The sequence below is a fragment of the Silurus meridionalis genome, chromosome 4 (assembly GCF_014805685.1).
Source record: "Silurus meridionalis isolate SWU-2019-XX chromosome 4, ASM1480568v1, whole genome shotgun sequence".
Classification (NCBI taxonomy): Eukaryota; Metazoa; Chordata; class Actinopteri; order Siluriformes; family Siluridae; genus Silurus; species Silurus meridionalis.
In genome coordinates this window covers 739,228-759,089 of record NC_060887.1, presented here as the reverse complement: position 1 = coordinate 759,089, position 19,862 = coordinate 739,228, and the positions used below count along the sequence as shown (strand labels likewise).

The 19,862-nt window shown below is 39.3% G+C and overlaps 3 protein-coding genes and 1 non-coding gene across 12 annotated transcripts in view; 1 reads left to right on the top strand and 3 right to left on the bottom strand.

The window, feature by feature from the left end:
- The window catches only part of LOC124384638 (eukaryotic translation initiation factor 4 gamma 3-like), a 1,295,064-nt gene that overhangs the window by 898,898 nt on the left and 376,304 nt on the right, over window positions 1-19,862 (top strand). The gene's annotated exons all lie outside the window — the stretch shown is intronic.
- On the bottom strand, window positions 160-12,065 carry LOC124384634 (eukaryotic translation initiation factor 4 gamma 3-like). 6 transcript variants are annotated; one of them, XM_046847654.1, is made up of 10 exons: window positions 11,886-12,065; window positions 11,044-11,109; window positions 10,298-10,533; window positions 3,227-3,352; window positions 1,795-2,038; window positions 1,587-1,711; window positions 1,397-1,493; window positions 963-1,215; window positions 360-467; window positions 160-192 (listed from the first exon to the last, which is right to left on the bottom strand). In XM_046847654.1, exons 4-8 carry the CDS (start codon window positions 3,236-3,238, stop codon window positions 1,208-1,210), a joined length of 486 nt encoding a protein of 161 aa, XP_046703610.1. In that variant the 5' UTR covers window positions 3,239-3,352; window positions 10,298-10,533; window positions 11,044-11,109; window positions 11,886-12,065; the 3' UTR covers window positions 160-192; window positions 360-467; window positions 963-1,207. The 6 variants fall into 6 exon arrangements, with proteins under 6 accessions (XP_046703610.1, XP_046703607.1, XP_046703611.1 ...); XM_046847651.1 differs by having other exon boundaries at window positions 3,227-3,353; window positions 10,298-10,375; XM_046847655.1 differs by having other exon boundaries at window positions 3,227-3,353; window positions 10,298-10,330.
- Window positions 5,961-19,862, bottom strand: part of LOC124384642 (eukaryotic translation initiation factor 4 gamma 3-like) — a 75,999-nt gene continuing 62,097 nt past the window's right edge. For all 4 annotated transcript variants that reach the window (XR_006925434.1, XR_006925435.1, XR_006925433.1 and 1 more), the window contains 3 exons: window positions 6,989-7,087; window positions 6,375-6,466; window positions 5,961-6,080 (listed from right to left, as the gene is read on the bottom strand). The gene's annotated coding sequence lies outside the window, so the exon portion shown is untranslated. The remainder of the gene's footprint in view (window positions 6,081-6,374; window positions 6,467-6,988; window positions 7,088-19,862) is intronic.
- On the bottom strand, window positions 18,218-18,290 carry trnav-uac. The gene has a single exon. It is a non-coding gene; the product is annotated as a tRNA-Val (tRNA).

The following is a 19,862-nucleotide window of genomic DNA, read 5'->3' as shown; positions in this document are numbered from 1 at the left end:
TGTGATGCAGTAACAAGATAATAACCGATGTGTATTCAACTAAATGTGATCATAAGACACTGCATGAGATCATTACTTTGTAATCATTTATGTGTAGAAACTCCTCAATAATGGATTTAGAGCGTTTCTCCATTTCCTCCTCTGATAGCGCAGGCTTGTTTGTAGTCGAGTCTGGCACTGCGTCCAGTTTTACTGAAACACAAGAGACATGATGTGTCATGACTAAAAATGCTCATGCATTAAACTGAATTAAGTTTCAAGAACAACACCTACAATCACAACCTGCTTTGAATTTTTTCACAACATGAACACAGGAGAGAGCTGAAAAAGAACACAGACTACATTCACTACAGACTCACCTGATGCTCCGGATGTGGCTCTAGCGCTAGTTTCTCCATCGCAGCCGTTCTTCCAGTTCAGCCGTCGTCCCCCGAAATTCGGTCCCAAATAAATCTTATCATCAAGTACTTCAGGAAACATGTTTAATTGAAGATATTTACAGCTGTCAGACGTGACAAGTTGTAAAAAGCAGATATTTGTTTACTGGCATTTCATAAACATTTCATCGGTTACACTTGGAACAGCTGTTTGAATATTAAACAACAGGAAGCACACTTTTTATGTAATGTAGCTCTAGCAATTTCTCCAAGCCTCTTTGTATTGGTCTATAAATTATAAGCAAGTGCTGTTAACATGTGCTCAGTTAAAGATTACAGGCTTCAACATGAAACTTTTACAAAGCCGAGTATTACATAAGCAGCAGCAAAAGCTTACTAAACCACACACACACTTTAATATCACTACTAATATCATTTACTGCGAGGCCTAAATCAAAAGCTAGAGACTTAATGCATATTCAATATGCTACATTAAAGGTATAATAGTGTACAACTTTGCAGGATGGTAATTAGAACAATCCTGAACAATGAAAATGCTCTACAATGGCGTCTTTGGTTGTTTACCTTGGCCTTCTTAAAGTCCATCTCTTAGCCGGCGGTGGTGAGGAGAATAGAGAGGCACTCGAGACTTTCCTCGTCATTTTGTTTCAGCAGTTTTACCACGCAGTTATGAATGATGGACTCGGTCAACATCCGCAACTTAAACAGCTCCCAGATGAACTTGACGTTACCCCTGGTTTTTCTGCGAGCTTTGTTATTTGCCTCCTCCAGCTCGTCCTGAAGCCTCTCACAGTCAATCATCATAAAAACTAAAAATCTGTGCAATTAAAAAAATACAAATATTACACATAAAGATACCATAGAAATGTTACAGAAGGACGGGTTCAAGCCTGATAACAGATTATCCACTTGAAGCTTCATTTGCAAATTCAGTAGATTTAGATTTTATTCTGTGGGGAAAATGAAGAGAAAGCCCTCTTGAGAGAAACGATGCTTACTGAAACAGCTGCTTCCAGTTCCTGCTGGAATATTTGAGATATTTGAGTCTCTGGAGCTGAGACCCTGTGGGTCCGGTGGCAACTTATTTTGGTTACACTGTAAAAGCAGAGAGTGAAGCAATGATCTGTGAAACAATATTCCTTATTTGGTTTTAAAGTTAAAATAAAGCCCACATGTCAGGAGGCTTACCTTGTGTAGCACCACATCAGGTATGGATGGAAGCCCCTCTGGCTTCTGCATACAATCAGGCATGAACTGGATGCTCAAAAGAAAGTCTCTACTATATTGTATCCTCTTATTCTCCATCTCTGGCTCTGAGGAAGGAACGAGCAAAAGCAGACATGAAAAGTAGTGAAAAACATGATGAAGTGTGCGAGTCAGAAGAAGTAGGTCTCACTGTGCATGGTGGTGTTGTTGGGCTCTTCGACAGGTGAAAGGACCTCATCGTTGCTTTCATCCTCAGAGCCGGGCTCGGGTTCGTTCTTCGGCGGCTCGGCTTCCTGCGCTTCGATCTCATCTGCTGGTGTTTCTGCTGAAGCCAGATGCTCCACAATCACAGGAGACACACTGGAATTCTCGACTGTGGTTGAGACTGGCTCAAGGTCAAAGTCAGACTGCTGGAAAGCGAGCTCTGGCTTATCCTAACACACAAACACACCCAATTAATAATAAAACACCAGGATTACTGTGAATTTGTAGTGTAAATGTAGGTTTCACACATTCACCGAAGTGAACGACAGCATTTATATCTTTATATATAGTTATTTAAAGAAATACTCCAGTGTTGCACCTCAGTTTATATCTACAGTATTTGTAGTCCATGTGCAATAACTACAACCAAGAGCTAACATGCCTCCTAGTTTATTGAGACGAGTAGAAAACTTTACTCATGACTCGATTACAATGAAAGTCAAAGGGCAGCTGTGGGAAAAAGGAAGGATTATGTGAGATTTTTATATTTTTATACGCCATTACCAAAAGATAATATTGCATATTGAAATTTAAAGATGTCGAATTCTTTTATTTGTAGAAAACGTATTTAAAAAGTACGAGTCTTATTTCTAAAAGTACGGATTTGTTCTTTTAGGCTACTTTTGTATTCAACACGTTTAACATGCACAACAGTTTAACAATTTGCAATACGTCTTAATTAAAACATGTTGGAAAATGCTGGACTACACGTTTAATTTAGTCACATTGTAAAAGATTTTGACCAGTTAAAATCCAGTGCAGGGACAGGGACGAGCCCTAAACTCACCTCTCTGAGCGATTGGGAGTCGTCAGGACGAGGAGCTGTGTCTGTTTCGGCTCATCGATGGTGAATAGAGCAGAAGCTGGAACCTCTGGAGGCACGTGCACAGGCTCTGTTTTATCTGGCTTTGGTGTGACGGCTTGTGCAGGACCAGGCTCAGCTGAAGAGGTAGACTTTTCAGTGCCATCTAATGCAGCAGATTTTACTGAATAACTCTCAAGCTGTTCATCTGTAGACAACAGAGACAGTAGCAATTAAATCACAGACTAGGCGAGTCAAAAATCTAAAAAAATTATAATAGAGATATTGGGACTCACCTGGTTTCAAGTCGCCAGGAGCAGGTGGGCCCTGAGCTCTGTCCACATTATAGACGTGCTCATTTTCCACCACTTGGTTCAGTTGATGGGATTTGAGGTGGAAAGTGTGAGGATAATCAGAATTAGGGAAAACAGATTGCACACATGAGTAAAAATAGTGGAAAAGGGAAATGGTAATACAGGTAAATATAAGGAGGAAGACTGGTGAGCTATTAGCCAGAAGAATCTGCTTCCTCTATGAATGCGTGTGTGACTGTTACCTGCAGAGGCATAGGGACGGAAAAGACATTTCCCACTGGCAGAGTGGGCTTCCGACTCCTGCCAGCTTCTGATATGATCTCCTCCGTGATGTCCTTGTTGTCCTGGTTAGGATCTCAGACAACGATCTTAATGGGAAATAAACAGCACATGATCAGAGATTAATAGGTTCATTACTCAGTAAATGCACCAGTACTGAAACAAAGAGTAAGCACACGCACCGTTTTCCTCTTCCTCTTGGTAGATGGATGTTGCTGCAGTGGAGGGACATTTTGACAATCTGATTTTAGTAGTCAGTTATGTTTTATAGATCGTTCTGAACCATAATCAGGTCCCCAATAATATCACAGATTGGATACCACTTTTCATTCATTCCTCTTCATTTAGTTCCCTTAAAGACAGAGTAAGTGATCAAGGAGTTTACAAAATGAGCCGTTTGGCTGCCGTAAGTAAAATCTAAATGAACAGTGTGTTTAGGTGATGAGGAAGTGATGGGCTTTAGTTTATTCTGTGTGAAAAACAGTGTGTGTTTGAACTGTACATTACCAGCATTTGTTCTTCTGGAGAACTCGCAGTCATGTTCACCACCACAGGAACGTAGGTCACCCAATACTGTTGATTAGAACAACATGAAAATGTCTGTCACTACATTTGACATCATATTTAATGTTCTCTCTGATACTTGCTCAATACAGATCTACAACATATACAGAATATATATTTGTCAATATTTAGTGTAATTGAAGAAATGAGGATGGATATTTCTGTATGTTGTTGCAGTTTTAAAGTGAACATTCCTACTGCAGTAAACAAAAGAGTTAATGATCCACTTCTTTCTCTTCTTTTCTCACTCCATGAGAAGTGAGAAAACTCAGGAGAAATGTAAAGGAACGATGAAGCAGAAAAAAAAAAAAGGTTTGGAAAAGCCAAAGCTTCACATCTACAGTATGTAGAGAGACGATGAGACACAAGTTGATGCTGTAGATACTGTAGATCTAACGCACTTGTTTTCACGTCTGGTCTCAACAACGGCCTTCGATTCAATAGTAGACTTACAATGTTTGCATGTTACTATGACAGCATGACATTTGACTATGACGTTTCATTGGTGGATTAAAAAGATTGTTGCACCAATCAGGGATGCTACGTCACAGAGATGGTGACGCGCGACTCTACATGAGCTCCTGTAGTGTTTCTCTGTAGAAACACACACCCGGGTTAGAGTCGAGCGCCCCCTGCTGGACTTTTGTTCGGTAAGCTTTCCAGTCTATTGATCATTGCTGTTTGTTTCTTGTCTTTTTTCTATCTTATTGTGTACAGGCCACAAATACATCGTTTTCCATGCTAAGAGCATTCTTTTATTCGTTGATCCGTTCCCTGGTATTACTCGAAGCATTTGTGCCCCCGTAGGGCACTCATCAGTATTACTGATCACTGCTAGTGAGTGGAAGATGGCATCATTTCAGTGACTTGGTTCTTTAGATCATTTCGTTCCTTTGATCAGAAATAATATAAAATAGTACATTTCCAATAAGCAGATACCCATACACACGTCTACATACACAAACTCTGACATTAGTTCCAATAATGAAAATATGACAAGGCAGCTAAAGGACAAATGATGATAAACAGAATGAGTAGCTCACCTCTCATCTCTTCTGGTCCGTATCGTTAATTCCCTAATCACGTGACTCCCATAATTATTGTAACAATAACATCAAGATTTGGACCAAAAAACTGATCTATTAGTCACGTTAAAAAAAACTACTCGCACCAGAGGATTCATGACATGAACCTTTTTATAAACCGAACAAAATAAAAACTCTGCCATGCAAATGCGTTAACACGATTAATGCTGCTGATAAGACCCAATACTTGAGGGACAAAATGTGCTTCCTCAAATCTCCACCTCCTCTTCACCTGGCATCCGTATCAGATCTCGAATCGGCCCATTTATCATTCCTTTCAGAAAATATACACAAAGTGCACGTCACAAAGTCCTGATTGTGAACACCACATCAGCTTAGATAACGTCTCATGTTAAAAGTCCACCGCCAAATCTTTCAATCGGACTGATTTGAATCGGAATGACTGGATCGCGGGTACCTGCGCAGCGACATCGAGAACACGAGCACCAGGAAAACAGCAAGTGTGCACCTTACCTTTGTCTCCGGTAGCGCGGACATGCCGGACGATGGAGTCTCCAAGAATCACAGTATGACGTTCCGTCTCGCGGAGAGGGGCGAAGCGGTTCTCGGTCGAGATCTCGAAGGCCGGTGGTGGTGGCGGGGGAGACGTCCTCGACCGGGGCTTGGCTCGTGTCTTCCGCTGCTGCAGCATCCAGGGTCCGTGGTGCACCGGTGCCGGAGTGAACGATACCTGGGCGGGCCGCGTTGTAGGTGCGCTGGGCCTGGGCAGAGAAACACGCGGAGTTGAGGTGCTGGGAGCGTTAGATTCAGCCCGGGAATTTACCTGGGACAAGTGAGCGTCTGCCCGGGATGTTTCCAGCGCCGCTTTCCGCTCTCGCAGCTGGGCATCGAACGAGTTCTCACCTGTGCTCAAAGGCAGACACACAGCCGGCATAGTGCTTATAATAGCAGATAGAGTTAAGATACAGAGATGTGATAAAGTGAGAGGGAATGAATATAGTCAACACTAGTGATAGCCGAGTTAACTAACTACAGGCACAAGACAGGAAGACAAAAACTATTTAGGATTATTAAAAGAGGAAAAAAGGAGAGATAAATAGTAAAGTTTATTTAAAAACACAGTCAAACACAGGAAGCTACGTCACAGGAAGCCTGCAAGCAGAGAGTTTCCTTTCCACGTCATGACCTGCCCCCATCCTGCTGCCACCTAAAAAGATAAATAACTAACAACAATCTGCACTTACTTTATCTTTAATAAGAGTTTACAGTAAATACATTTACAAATAAATACATAAATACAATATGAAAATGAATCATAATAAATTGGCAATTCACACAACAAACAAATTAAATACATTTTTCAGTACACACACACACACACACACACACACACACACACACACACACACACACACACACACACACACACACACATTTAAATCGCTATCTCTAATCACACTTAATTCCTCCAGGATTAATTACAGGTTGGGTGACCTCTAACCTCTCGTGTGGTGCTGATGTTCCTCCTCAGAAGTCCGTCTGCTGTCTGAAGTCTCAGCTCCACCCTCTTCAGGTCATCAGACTTCATCAGGGCTGTCAATTAAACACAACCTATGTTTATCTACACTTATGATACCAGGACGAGAAAAACCCTCTGAAGATGTTCTTCTTAAAGGCAGCATTTGTGCTGGTTTAGAAATAAAACTGCGTCAAGTCTACCAACCAACACACTGCTTTTTACACCACAAACACAAACACTTTTCTCTTTTCTGATCAGACGAGCTGCCATTTGAGTTCACTGACAATGTTCTTATACTAACAAATGAAATTGATCACAGTATGATTTTTAACCCATATTGATTATTGCACATTTTTAAAAGCCCTCTGTAACAACCAGCCAAAAATATGCCGAGCCAAGCGATTAGATCAGACATAAACAATAGTATTTCAAATCAATTTTCAAGCGAAATGATTTCATAAAATAACTATGCTGTCACTTTTACTCAGCTCTTCTATTATTATTACTCAAGTAGTAGAAAATCTACTGCCCACTGGATCCTGTTTGGTCCAGATCTTCCAGTGGAGTCTAAATCTAGTGTGCAGCCAACAGCTCACCTGCTCAGTAATGAAGTTGTTCCCATCCACGGTTTCAGGAAGAAAATCAGCCCAGCTCAGTTTAGAGTCCCTCCATAAGACCTCCACTTCCTTTTGGCTCTAAAGTGAAGAGAAACACAGCAATGACTTGAACAAAAAAGAATCTTTTGTCACCATTTGTTTGCAGAGAAGCTGCAATATTTCTGCAAATAATATGCCGGCTCTTGCCACAGGAAGTAGTGGTTTGCTAAATTCACTGGAATTCACAAGAAATCAACAATTAAAAACAAACACCAACTTCCTTTCCAGCAAAAAATGTATATGTAAAGTCTCAAATGTAACTGTAAATACATTAATAATTATCTCAAAGAGATTCCTCCTTCCCGAAGCACAGGATTAACGAGCTCCGCTATGTACTGCCATACATAAGGAATGTCAATCGCCATATCATCTGCTATCTCGAGGGTTTCTGAGAACCTGTGTAAACAAGGATAGGTAAGAAAATGGGGGGAAAGAGAGCAAAAAGAAAACACAGACAAAAGTCTTATTAAAGGATTCTGATTCTCTTATAAAATTCCCCAAAAAATGACCAAATGTAAACGCAAGCGTATTCATAATAATGCTAACAATAACCCCATTGGGTGTAAATATGTCATCAAGCTGAGGACATCTCATGACGCAGACAGTAGTGTCTCTGGCACCAGTGGGAGACGGAGCTGTGTGGTGCAGGAATGTTACTCACCCTTTAAAAAACTGAGATGTGGAGAGGATCCCAGCCTGCAGCAGCTGATGGAACAGATGGTCACGTGTGATCTGGTTTCGCTCCAGCGTGGTCCAGGTCACTGCATGAGATCATTACTCTGTAATCATTTATGTGTAGAAACTTCTCAATAATGGATTTAGAGCGTTTCTCCATTTCCTCCTCTGATAGCGCAGGCTTGTTTGTAGTCGAGTCTGGCACTGCGTCCAGTTTTACTGAAACACAAGAGACATGATGTGTCATGACTAAAAATGCTCATGCATTAAACTGAATTAAGTTTCAAGAACAACACCTACAATCACAACTCGCTTTTCACAACATGAACACAGGAGAGAGCTGAAAAAGGACACAGACTACATTCACTACAGACTCACCTGATGCTCCGGATGTGGCTCTAGCGCTAGTTTCTCCATCGCAGCCGTTCTTCCAGTTCAGCCGTCGTCCCCCGAAATTCGGTCCCAAATAAATCTTATTTAAATCTTATTGGAATGAATATTCAATATGCTACATTAAAGGTATAATAGTGTACAACTTTGCAGGATGGTAATTAGAACAATCCTGAACAATGAAAATGCTCTACAATGGCGTCTTTGGTTGTTTACCTTGGCCTTCTTAAAGTCCATCTCTTAGCCGGCGGTGGTGAGGAGAATAGAGAGGCACTCGAGACTTTCCTCTTCATTTTGTTTCAGCAGTTTTACCACGTGGTTATGAATGATGGACTCGGTTAAACAGCTCCCCGATGAACTTGACGTTACCCCTGGTTTTTCTGCGAGCTTTGTTTTTTTGCCTCCTCCAGCTCGTCCTGAAGCCTCTCACGATTACTGGCCTGGAAAAGTCAATCATCATAAAAACTAAAAATCTGTGCAATTAAAAAATACAAATATTACACATGAAGATACCATAGAAATTTTACAGAAGGACGGGTTCAAGAGCTTCATTTGCAAATTCAGTAGATTTTGATTTTATTCTGTGGGGAAAATGAAGAGAAAGCCCTCTTGAGAGAAACGATGCTTACTGAAACAGCTGCTTCCAGTTCCTGCTGGAATATTTGAGATATTTGAGTCTCTGGAGCTGAGACCCTGTGGGTCCGGTGGCAACTTATTTTGGTTACACTGTAAAAGCAGAGAGTGAAGCAATGATCTGTGAAACAATATTCCTTATTTGGTTTTTAAGTTGAAATAAAGCCCACATGTCAGGAGGCTTACCTTGTGTAGCACCACATCAGGTATGGATGGAAGCCCCTCTGGCTTCTGCATACAATCAGGCATGAACTGGATGCTCAAAAGAAAGTCTCTACTATATTGTATCCTCTTATTCTCCATCTCTGGCTCTGAGGAAGGAACGAGCAAAAGCAGACATGAAAAGTAGTGAAAAACATGATGAAGTGTGCGAGTCAGAAGAAGTAGGTCTCACTGTGCATGGTGGTGTTGTTGGGCTCTTCGACAGGTGAAAGGACCCCATCGTTGCTTTCATCCTCAGAGCTGGGCTCGGGTTCGTTCTTCGGCGGCTCGGCTTCCTGCGCTTCGATCTCATCTGCTGGTGTTTCTGCTGAAGCCAGATGCTCCACAATCACAGGAGACACACTGGAATTCTCGACTGTGGTTGAGACTGGCTTAAGGTCAAAGTCAGACTGCTGGAAAGCGAGCTCTGGCTTATCCTAACACACAAACACACCCAATTAATAATAAAACACCAGGATTACTGTGAATTTGTAGTGTAAATGTAGGTTTCACACATTCACCGAAGTGAACGACAGCATTTCTATCTTTATATATAGTTATTTAAAGAAATACTCCAGTGTTGCACCTCAGTTTATATCTACAGGATTTGTAGTCCATGTGCAATAACTACAACCAAGAGCTAACATGCCTCCTAGTTTATTGAGACGAGCAGAAAACTTTACTCATGACTCGATTACAATGAAAGTCAAAGGGCAGCTGTGGGAAAAAGGAGGGATTATGTGAGATTTTTATACGCCATTACCAAAAGATAATATTGCATATTGAAATGTAAAGATGTTGAATTCTTTTATTTGTAGAAAACGTATTTAAAAAGTACGACTCTTACGAGTTCTTTCAGGCTACTTTTGTAGTCAACACGTTTAACATGCACAACAGTTTAACCATTTGCAATACGTCTTAATTAAAACATGTTGGAAAATGCTGGACTACACGTTTAATTTAGTCACGTGCAGGGACAGCGACGAGCCCTAAACTCACCTCTCTGAGCGATTGGGAGTCGTCAGGACGAGGAGCCGTGTCTGTTTCGGCTCATCGATGGTGAATAGAGCAGAAGCTGGAACCTCTGGGGGCACGTGCACAGGCTCTGTTTTATCTGGCTTTGGTGTGACGGCTTGTGCAGGACCGGGCTCAGCTGAAGAGGTAGACTTTTCAGCGCCATCTAATGCAGCAGATTTTACTGAATAACTCTCAAGCTGTTCATCTGTAGACAACAGAGACAGTAGCAATTAAATCACAGACTAGACGAGTCAAAAATCTAAAAAAATAATAATTGAGGCTCATATACTCAGTAAATGAACCAGTACTGAAACAAAGAGTAAGCACACGCACCGTTTTCCTCTTCCTCTTGGTAGATGGATGTTGCTGCAGTGGAGGGACCATTGGGAATGGAGTCTGGTTGTACACGGCCTGATCATTATAGTAGAACATCCCATATAGCACAGTTAGGTATGGTAATGTAGGTGAAGTAATGTGGGTGAGAGAAACTCAGGCAATGCAGGAGGGAAAGACAGGGCAGAGTGAGGGAGGAAGTGCAGGCCAGACAGGGGTGGGATTTTAAAGTCAGGCTAGGAAAGGTAGGTAGAACGTATTTCCTGATTAGCACACATTAGCATACAGATATCATTTTGGTCCAAACTCAGTAATGATTTTGTTTAAATAGAGTTCATAGAGTAAGTAGTTTAATTGATTTGTACAATTCTGATATACTTCATGAATAGCCTTCACTCTGTTTAATCAAATCAGAGCTGTGGCCTTTTAGAGCGGTTGCCAGTTGCGCTCATACTCCTCTATATGGACATTTTGACAATCTGATTTTAGTAGTCAGTTATGTTTTATAGATCGTTCTGAACCATAATCAGGTCCCCAATAATATCACAGATTGGATACCACTTTTCATTCATTCCTCTTTGTTTAGTTCCCTTAAAGACAGAGTAAGTGATCAAGGAGTTTACAAAATGAGCACGTTTGGCTGCTGTAAGTAAAATCTAAATGAACAGTGTGTTTAGGTGATGAGGAAGTGATGGGCTTTAGTTTATTCTGTGTGAAAAACAGTGTGTGTTTGAACTGTACATTACCAGCATTTGTTCTTCTGGAGAACTCGCAGTCATGTTCACCACCACAGGAACGTAGGTCACCCAATACTGTTGATTAGAACAACATGAAAATGTCTGTCACTACATTTGACATCATATTTAATGTTCTCTCTGATATTTACATCTCAGCTGCTTTCAGCTTCCTGTGTTTTGTAAAGAAAATTTGTTCATAACTACATTGTCTTGTTAATGAGTGTGTGGTGAAATAAAAGCATTTATTATTTTTTTCTTTAAAAACAAACATTGATATCTGATCGAATATAAAATATAGGTGCTGTCTGGGTCACATTATAAATGAAACACAAACAGTAGGAATAATTACATCTGGTCTTCCTGCACATAAAAGTCTTTATTTAAACACTTCTTTATCATACAGTACTGTTTAATCTTCCACTTCATTTTAAAAAGTGTTCGATGTCCAGTAGGTGGCAGTAATGTTCTACTAAACTTTAGCTCCCTCTAGCGGTATCACGATGAATTACACTGTACTGCGCTTTTAAAGGGAATTTTACATCAAATGTTGCTTTTTTTTTAATAAGCCAAGTTATAAACAAACATTATCGAATTAACCACTTCGAATTACAAATACCACAAATCCCCAAATTCTACACAACTATAGAGTCAAATGTTGTTAAAACGTATCATGTGACAAAACAAAATTAAAATGTTACTAAATCACGGATCTCTGGAAACCCAGACATTATTACACTATTTATAACTTTTAGAATAGACTTTAAAAACTGGACCAATATAAAGTTTGTTTACAAACTTTTACTAAACTGAGTTTATTTATATGATCATCACCATTCATTACATCACATTACCTCTGTCTTTGTCCCGCTTTTCTTCTTCTACACTTTTTCTTCTTTTTATTTAATTTGTATTGTTTTTCAGCACAGTAATGTGATGAATGTAAATACTGTTATGTTTGCATCATTATGCTATAAAACACATATTTTCCCGTTAAGTGCGCAGAAAGAACCGGAGACATGACTGCGCAGCGTTTTTTACTCGTTTACTCTGCACACTGCAAACACACCCACATGCAGCACGAGAGTGCCCTCTAATGGCTATCAGATATTATTACATTAATGCAATGTTACCAATGTCACTATGACCATTATTAATTTAGGGGCTTCAGGAAAGTCTGCAGAGAAAACAAAACTATACCTACCTTTTCCAGTTTGTCTGAATCGTTGCACGAAACACATTAACAAATCCGAAAACACAGCGACAAGTCAGACAAACCGGAAAAGGTAGGTATAGTTTGTGAATGTAAACTTATCAATGGTTGGACAAGACACCTGTCATTCACCTGTATATCTTGACTGACAGGTGTCTTGTCCAATGATCTGTAAATTTACATTCACAAACTATACCTACATTTTCCGGTTTGTCTGATTTGTGTTTTCGGATTTGTTATTTTGTTTTCGGATTTGTTAATCTGTTTTGCACTTCTCGGCCACCGTAGGTGACCCCTGTTCTACAGCTTACCAGTGAGTGTGCCACTACTGCCACCTAGCAGATAATTTACACATACACTCTCCAATACACTCCTCATGACAGGTAGATTCACACCTGTATTGTATTGTATTTTATTTTGTATTGTATTGTATTGTATTCTTAAATAAAAATTGAAACAAATAGAAGAGGTGGAAAAAGAAAATGATGCATGAGGTTGTTCACTATTCATGGTGAGATGTTCAGCTCTGCATAGATCACTTTCTAAATGTGTGAGAGATCAGTGGAAAGATTTTGGGCCCTGGATAAAAAAATGTAAGGAAACAACACGCTGGGAACCGAACCTCAGACCCCACTGTAATGTAGAACACAGACACACTGTATGACATTAAATCAGTTCACATTTATTAACAACATCCCGACTTCCCAAGCCATGGCATAATGACACCAGACTCTTTCTCCAAATAATTATAGAGGATCCTCACATACACAAAGCTTCTGTGTCTAAACTGCAATTTCTTGGGGCATCTGATATCAGAATAATGTAAAACTTAAAAGAAAAAAAAGGCAGGCAAAATATCCCTGTGCCCAAGACCAAGGAACAGCTCATGTATTTCCTAGGAATGTGGTTGCAGGAATTTTCAAGACTGGAAACTTCACATATGAATTATCAGGAATATTTAGGTATTAACAGGAATTACTGAAAATACAGTTGGAATTTACAAAATTGCAAGTTATCCTATAACAGGGAACTTAAATGTAGTTAAAAAATAACTTGCTTGATAATCAACCAGATTGAATGCAGTTTCAGTTGAATTTCTACCTGCACATTCATCAATCACATGCACACAGCACACTTACTGCAGGGCTCCTGAGACCGTACCCCTACATGCACTGTGTTTTCTTCATGTAAACAATGAGTCACGCCTCAAAAAAGGTTAAAAACCACTGCCTTATGGGTAATAAAAGACCAATAATCAGGATCTCAGGTCTACATTCCTTACTATTGAAGTCAACAGGACCAATACACACACACACACACACACACACACACACACACACACACACACACACACACACACACACACGTGCTCAGCTCTGCTCGTGTCTTTCTCCTTTTTCTCCTCATCACCAGTCACTAAAACAGAGCACACTGATTAGTCCCATCAGCCACAGATCTGCTTCTCACCGCTCGTTTCCCCCCGGCTCCACCCTCCATTCACCAACCGCCGCTCGTGCACGCACCCGCTGCTCCATCCAGCAGTAGTGTTCAGGTGTTGTGAGGTGAATCCAGTGTTAACCCTGTCAGAATAACTGCTGAAAGATCATCCACTTTCTTGTGCCAATCCATGTGATTAATTATAAAGTACAGATGTTTAAGTGAATCAGGTTCTGCCCACATTAACTGTCAGCTATATTGCTTTCAGAGCTCAAAATGAACAAAGCACTAAAGCTGCAAGAAAATACCTCAACTTCAGTTTCTGTCAAATTCCTTTTCTTTAAGGACATCAAACATCACTGACTTTACTAAAGTGGATTTCAAGAAAAAAATACCATCATTGAATGCTCTCTGTGATGAAGAGACATTAGACATGATTGAAATTCAAAATCTTTATTTATTTAATAGTGTTTATTGTGTCTCGCTGTAGTAAAAGTGTTCAGACTCTCTGTTTCTCTTGTCGCCTTCTTTTTTCTATTTCTCCTTTTCTTTTGAATGTTTTCTTGTCTCAGCTGAGCAACAATTTCCTCCCATCGCCTCGGACTCTCATATAATGATCTGTTTTATTCTCTGAAGTCTTCTTTTCTTCCTCACAGAGATTCTGGGTATCCTGGAGCCCCCTGTTGGTCTGAAGCTGTAAGTTGTTCCTCTCCTCTAAGTCAAGTTTAGTTTTCTCTCTTTCGTCCTCTTGTTTTTCTTTAAAGTCCAGCGTGGGCTCAAACTGAGCAACACGTTCCTCCAGTCGCTCTTTCTCTCTGATCAAATGATCTCTCTCCTGCTCTGCACTATTTTTTACTTTCTCACACTGATTCTGAGTATCCTGGAGCTCCATGGTGGTCTGTTCCAAAGTGACCTCAAGCTGAGCAACATGTTCCTCCACTTTCTTTTGCTCTCTCGTCCAGCTCTTTCTCTCACATTCCACATTTTTCTCCAGTTCCTTAAGGATTTTCAGGGAAGACTGGAGCTCCATGGTGGTCTGTTCCAAAGTGACCTCAAGCTGAGCAACATGTTCCTCCACTTTCTTTTGTTCTCTTGTCCAGCTCTCTCTCTCACAGTCCACAGTTTTCTCCAGTTCCTCATTGATTTTCTGGGAAGACTGGAGCTCCATGGTGGTCTGATCCAAAGTGACCTCAAGCTGAGCAACACGTTCCTCCAGTTGTTTTTGTTCTCTCGCCCAGCTCTGGCTTCTCTCAGTTATATACTTTTCCTGCTGCTTTCGCTCAGAAGCCAAAGAAGCCTCCAGCTTTTGCACCGTCTGTAGCAGAATGGCTTTCTCTTCTTTCTCTTCTGTTATCTTCTCTAACATTAGAAGAGAAAATGCATCCAAGTCTTTCACTACTTTCTCCATGTGTTCCAGCTTCTCCTTCATTTCAGCAATCTGCTTAGTTTTCTTCGTTCTTTTGGTTTGAAAAAACTCTCTCAACCTTCTGAAGAGCTCCATGTTTATGCCTCTTTACTCACAAGCAAAAACCTCGGAAATGAGAGAAACAGAGACGCGTTCCCAATTATAGACGTTGCCTTACTGTGACGTCACAGGAGATGCCCGCCCTCCGTCTGTGACGTAACCCGGTCTCTCTTAACCTGACACTATGCGCATGCGCACATTACAGAGGTAAAGAGCGGATAAAATATCATGTCTTCACAGCTTTTCTGTTGTTCCTGAGAGAAGAGCGATATTACAGTCATAAATAAGATAAAAACGGCTGTAAACTGTGTATAAAGCGAGTGAATCCGAGTTGAGAACCGGAAGTTGACCGGAGTGACTCTATGAATGTTGCAGAATCATAAATGACCAGTAGGTGGCAGTGTGATGTGTATTAGAGCTCACTGTCACAGCAGGTCATTAGAAGTAGTGGAGCTCTAATGACGTCATTAATAGCGAGGACAAGACACACAGCAGTTTGGGATTCTTTTATTGACTTTATTGATTAATTGATTTGGAGTATGATTGTGTTTCTGATCAAAGTAAGTTCATGTGTATGGAGTAAAAACAACCTGTACATTTCTCACTTCCAGACAGTATTATGAGATGTTCATCTGCTGGAAGTTCATGTTTAATGCTGCATGTTTTATAGGATTTATGAGCTGGAATAAATGTCCAAAAACCTCAATTCAACACTGAGTGATTTTGTAGTTTGGTAGACTAAAATTAAATACAATAAAAAGTTATTAACTGAAACTAATCTGAAATAAAACTTCAAAATATAAAGAATCAAAATAAAAACTATCAGTACATTTAAAATTATAACAATATATAACAATAATAATAATATTATTAGTTAAATGCAGTGCAGTATTACAGCCTAAATATTTTAATTTTAATTAACTTCAAATACACATTTATAAATATTAAGGCTTTTACTGTGTAATAGATTAAAAACTAAACCGACACAAAAATTAAATACCAACAAAAAGTCATAATTTACTGCAATGAAATTGAAAACATCAAAATACAACAAAAATAAATAAAAATGACTATCAATATGTTTAAAACTAAAATAAATACATATAAATATATATATGTATATATATATATATATATATATATATATATATATATATATATATATATATATATATATATATATATATATATACACAGTAGCACTGGGGTGCTTAAGTACCTAAAGGTCTACATTTAAACATATTTCTTTATTTTTAAATGATTAATTTTATTATTATTATATGCAGATTTACACGTTTACTCTTTCTGTGCGGTCCGGTAACAATTGACTCACGGACCGGTGGCAGTCTGTGGCCCCGGGGTTGGGGACCACTGATAAAAGGAGCACAATACAATATTATTATATGAAAGATGAATTACTATAAAGAAAATAGAAACATACACAAACAAACACGTTATTAACTACTTGTACACTGTACTGCACAATCCATGTGGAACAAAGTTTAAAATTCGTGTGCACATAATAATAAATATTGTGAATGTAAACAAAAATTCAGCAGTACTTTGAAAAAAAATGTGCAAAGATGCAAATAATGTGTTTATTGTGTGTGTGTGTGTGTGTGTGTGTGTGTGTGTGTGTGTGTGTGTGTGTGTGTGTGTGTGTATCAGGTCAGTCTCTGAGCATAAGCACTGAATCACTTGGAATTTACTCGGTCAATAATAAAAACTCTTTGCTATAGTTGTGAGGTGACTGATACACAAAGCCATGGAGCAGTTGGACACTGGGGAGACAATCAGATGAATGAAAGTAGAAAATGTGATAAAACCCTAAAGTTTATTGTGAGATTTGAGTCGTGATCGTTCAGATGCACAGTGTAGCAGCAATGACACAAACTTCACTTCACAACAAGAGCAAAAATACATAAATGAAAAAATAAATGAACTTAAAATTCATCAAATGGAAAAAAGATCAAATTTTATTTAAACTTTGGAGAAAAAAATCTTATATTCTGTTAATCAATTCTCTCATACTGACCACTGGATGTTCTACACGGCACCTCATGGTAAAGACTCTCTGATGACAGGAGACTCCACCATGATGCCGAGGCGATAAGAAGATCAGTAACATCCTGACACTGAGTTACAGTACAGTGGTCCGGGTCATACAGAGGTTTTCCAAGACGTGTTCCACTCAGAACAGACCTCACAAGGGTCCATCAAAGAAGTCGAGTCCTCGTGCTGTGCGTCAGGTGCAGAAGCTGCTTCAGAAAACAGACACACGAGTGCTGCAGCATCGCTTTAATCACTTCTTATTTCAAGAAATCTTACCAAGTGTAATTATTTTACTGCACTGGAAATCATTTGACTTGTTTCTACTCTGTAGAGTTTCTTCTTAAATCATGCTTTTATTTCTTTATTTCGACGGATATTTTTTGCAGTGGACGCGTCATAATGTGTGCTGTGTGTTTTATCCCGGACCACCGAGCACCATAGAGTGAATAAAATGTATTAATATTCTTCATTCATACAATTCTACAAGATGATTCATACAAATCAATACAATTCATTTTAGAACTGTATTAATAGTGTAAAGAGTAAAGTTTGAAGTCATCGAGGATGTAACACGACTTTAAAAAAGAGCTGGAATAAATAGAGTGAGAACAGCAGCCGCTGCACAGACTCCAGATCACACACTCTCATACAGTATTAGAAAAGCACTTGTATTCCTCTCAACCGAGAACAGAAAGCTGAGGGTACATTGGGAACAAGTTTCCCAAAACTGTATAGTTGCAATCTGGAAAACATATTGCCTGAATCATTATTTCTGCTCATTTATGCTGTGCAGATGATTGTGTGGATCCATAGGGTAGTGGTCGTCACATCTGCTTTACACACAGAAGGTCCTTCCAGTGGAACCATGCAGGTTGCAAACATGAGTGAGGTTTATATATTACTCACAAATTGTTACTCAATCCTGGAAATAAATAAACAGTTTTGCATGTTTCTGCATTGTGGTTGAAACAGAAATGGAGGAAAAGCATTCCAAAACTAGAACCAGAGACTCAAGGGCATGGCTCCACTGGGGGTCAAACCCAGGACCTTCTGCGTGTAAAGCAGACGTGATGACCGCTACACTATGGAACCTGCTGCTGAGAAGGTTGATGTCCAATGTGCATAAATAGAAACATATCTCTCAAAATCTAACTGGAAAAATATAAATTAAACTTAGAAAACTCACTGACTTAAATGTCACAATCATCTCCACTGTTTTGGGCATGAGCTTTATGAGAGTCTCCTCACTGTTCACATAAGGCTACATAACCCCTACAGAGAGACTGCAGGAGTTCATGTCTCATAGACTGTTTCTCTGCCTCGATCTTGTCCAAAATCACAGACAAAAACGTCTCTGCTAAGGACTAAATAAGACGAAAGAAAAGGATCATCTAATATCCAACTAAATCACACATGTACTCAAATCATGTATATAAAACAAATATTAAGGAGTTAAGACTAGACTGTAGACCAGGTTTAGGAAAACTATTAGACTTAGATTTAGAATTAGAACATCAGGGCACTGAATTCACTTTTACAAATGAGAAAACTCAAATCCACAGCTAAACAATAAAGTTGTTTGAATTTTGTGCACACTAAATAAAACAGAAGATAATAACTGACCTTGTTTACACAAAACACAGATGTGACCAATTTTTCCTCATCTGTCAGACCAGGAAGTTTACAACTCCCTTTAAGTAGTGCAGAAACCCAGTTAGTAGATAATAAATCATAACTGGCATCATGAAGAGTTTCCAATGCACAAGTGATGAGGATTGTGTTTTGTTGTGTTTGTGCTGTGCAGCATCGATTCCAGGTCTTTTAGCAGTCGTGGGTTGTGACGTGTCTGATGCAGTTCTTCATGGGTTCTGCATATAAAATAAATAAATAAATAATAGAACAAAGCTGCATGTTTTATTTCTGCATAATGAATACAGTCTACAATCTGATCATTTCTGTACATGTTAAAGGTGTGTTGTGTAAAATAATTTACTAAATGAAATGAAAGCTGCTCAGATCACACTCATGATATTATATGTTTATTTGATAAAAGCGTATCATGCAGTAATAATGTGCTTGTATCGTCTTACACACTGAAGACATAAACATCAACACTATAGATACCTTTAAGTGCCAGAAGCTGGTTTTCAACACTTTCATTCCTGTGGAAAAGAAAATTCTTTATGGTTATGAATAAGAATATTTTTATGGTTATGTAGAGAATCCATCATGCAATACTCTGTGTACCGTGTTTCTGTATAAATTATGTACTTGAATAAAGTACTGGGTTAAAAGTCACATGTATCATGTATGTATATTTAACATTTTATGAAGATATCATTAAAATGTAGATTTCTACAAACATTTATCTGAGAATATTTCTGGTCCTTTTCTCCCTCACAGATGTAAAATAGACTCAGATTTTCCATCCACATGCAGATCACCAGGTCGCTGTCGCTTTTTCTTTTCTTTTTTATTTCTTGTAAACAAAGCTCAGTTATCACGAGCTGGAAAGAGCTGCATTCCACTTCCTGCCAGGTGCGTCACAGTGCACGTCACGCGCTCTTTCTCCACTAAGAGCTTCTAAAGATGAATAAAACTAAGAACTCGCCCACACGGGGAATAAAAACCTCCCATGTGTCGTTAAAATCCTGCACTCATTGG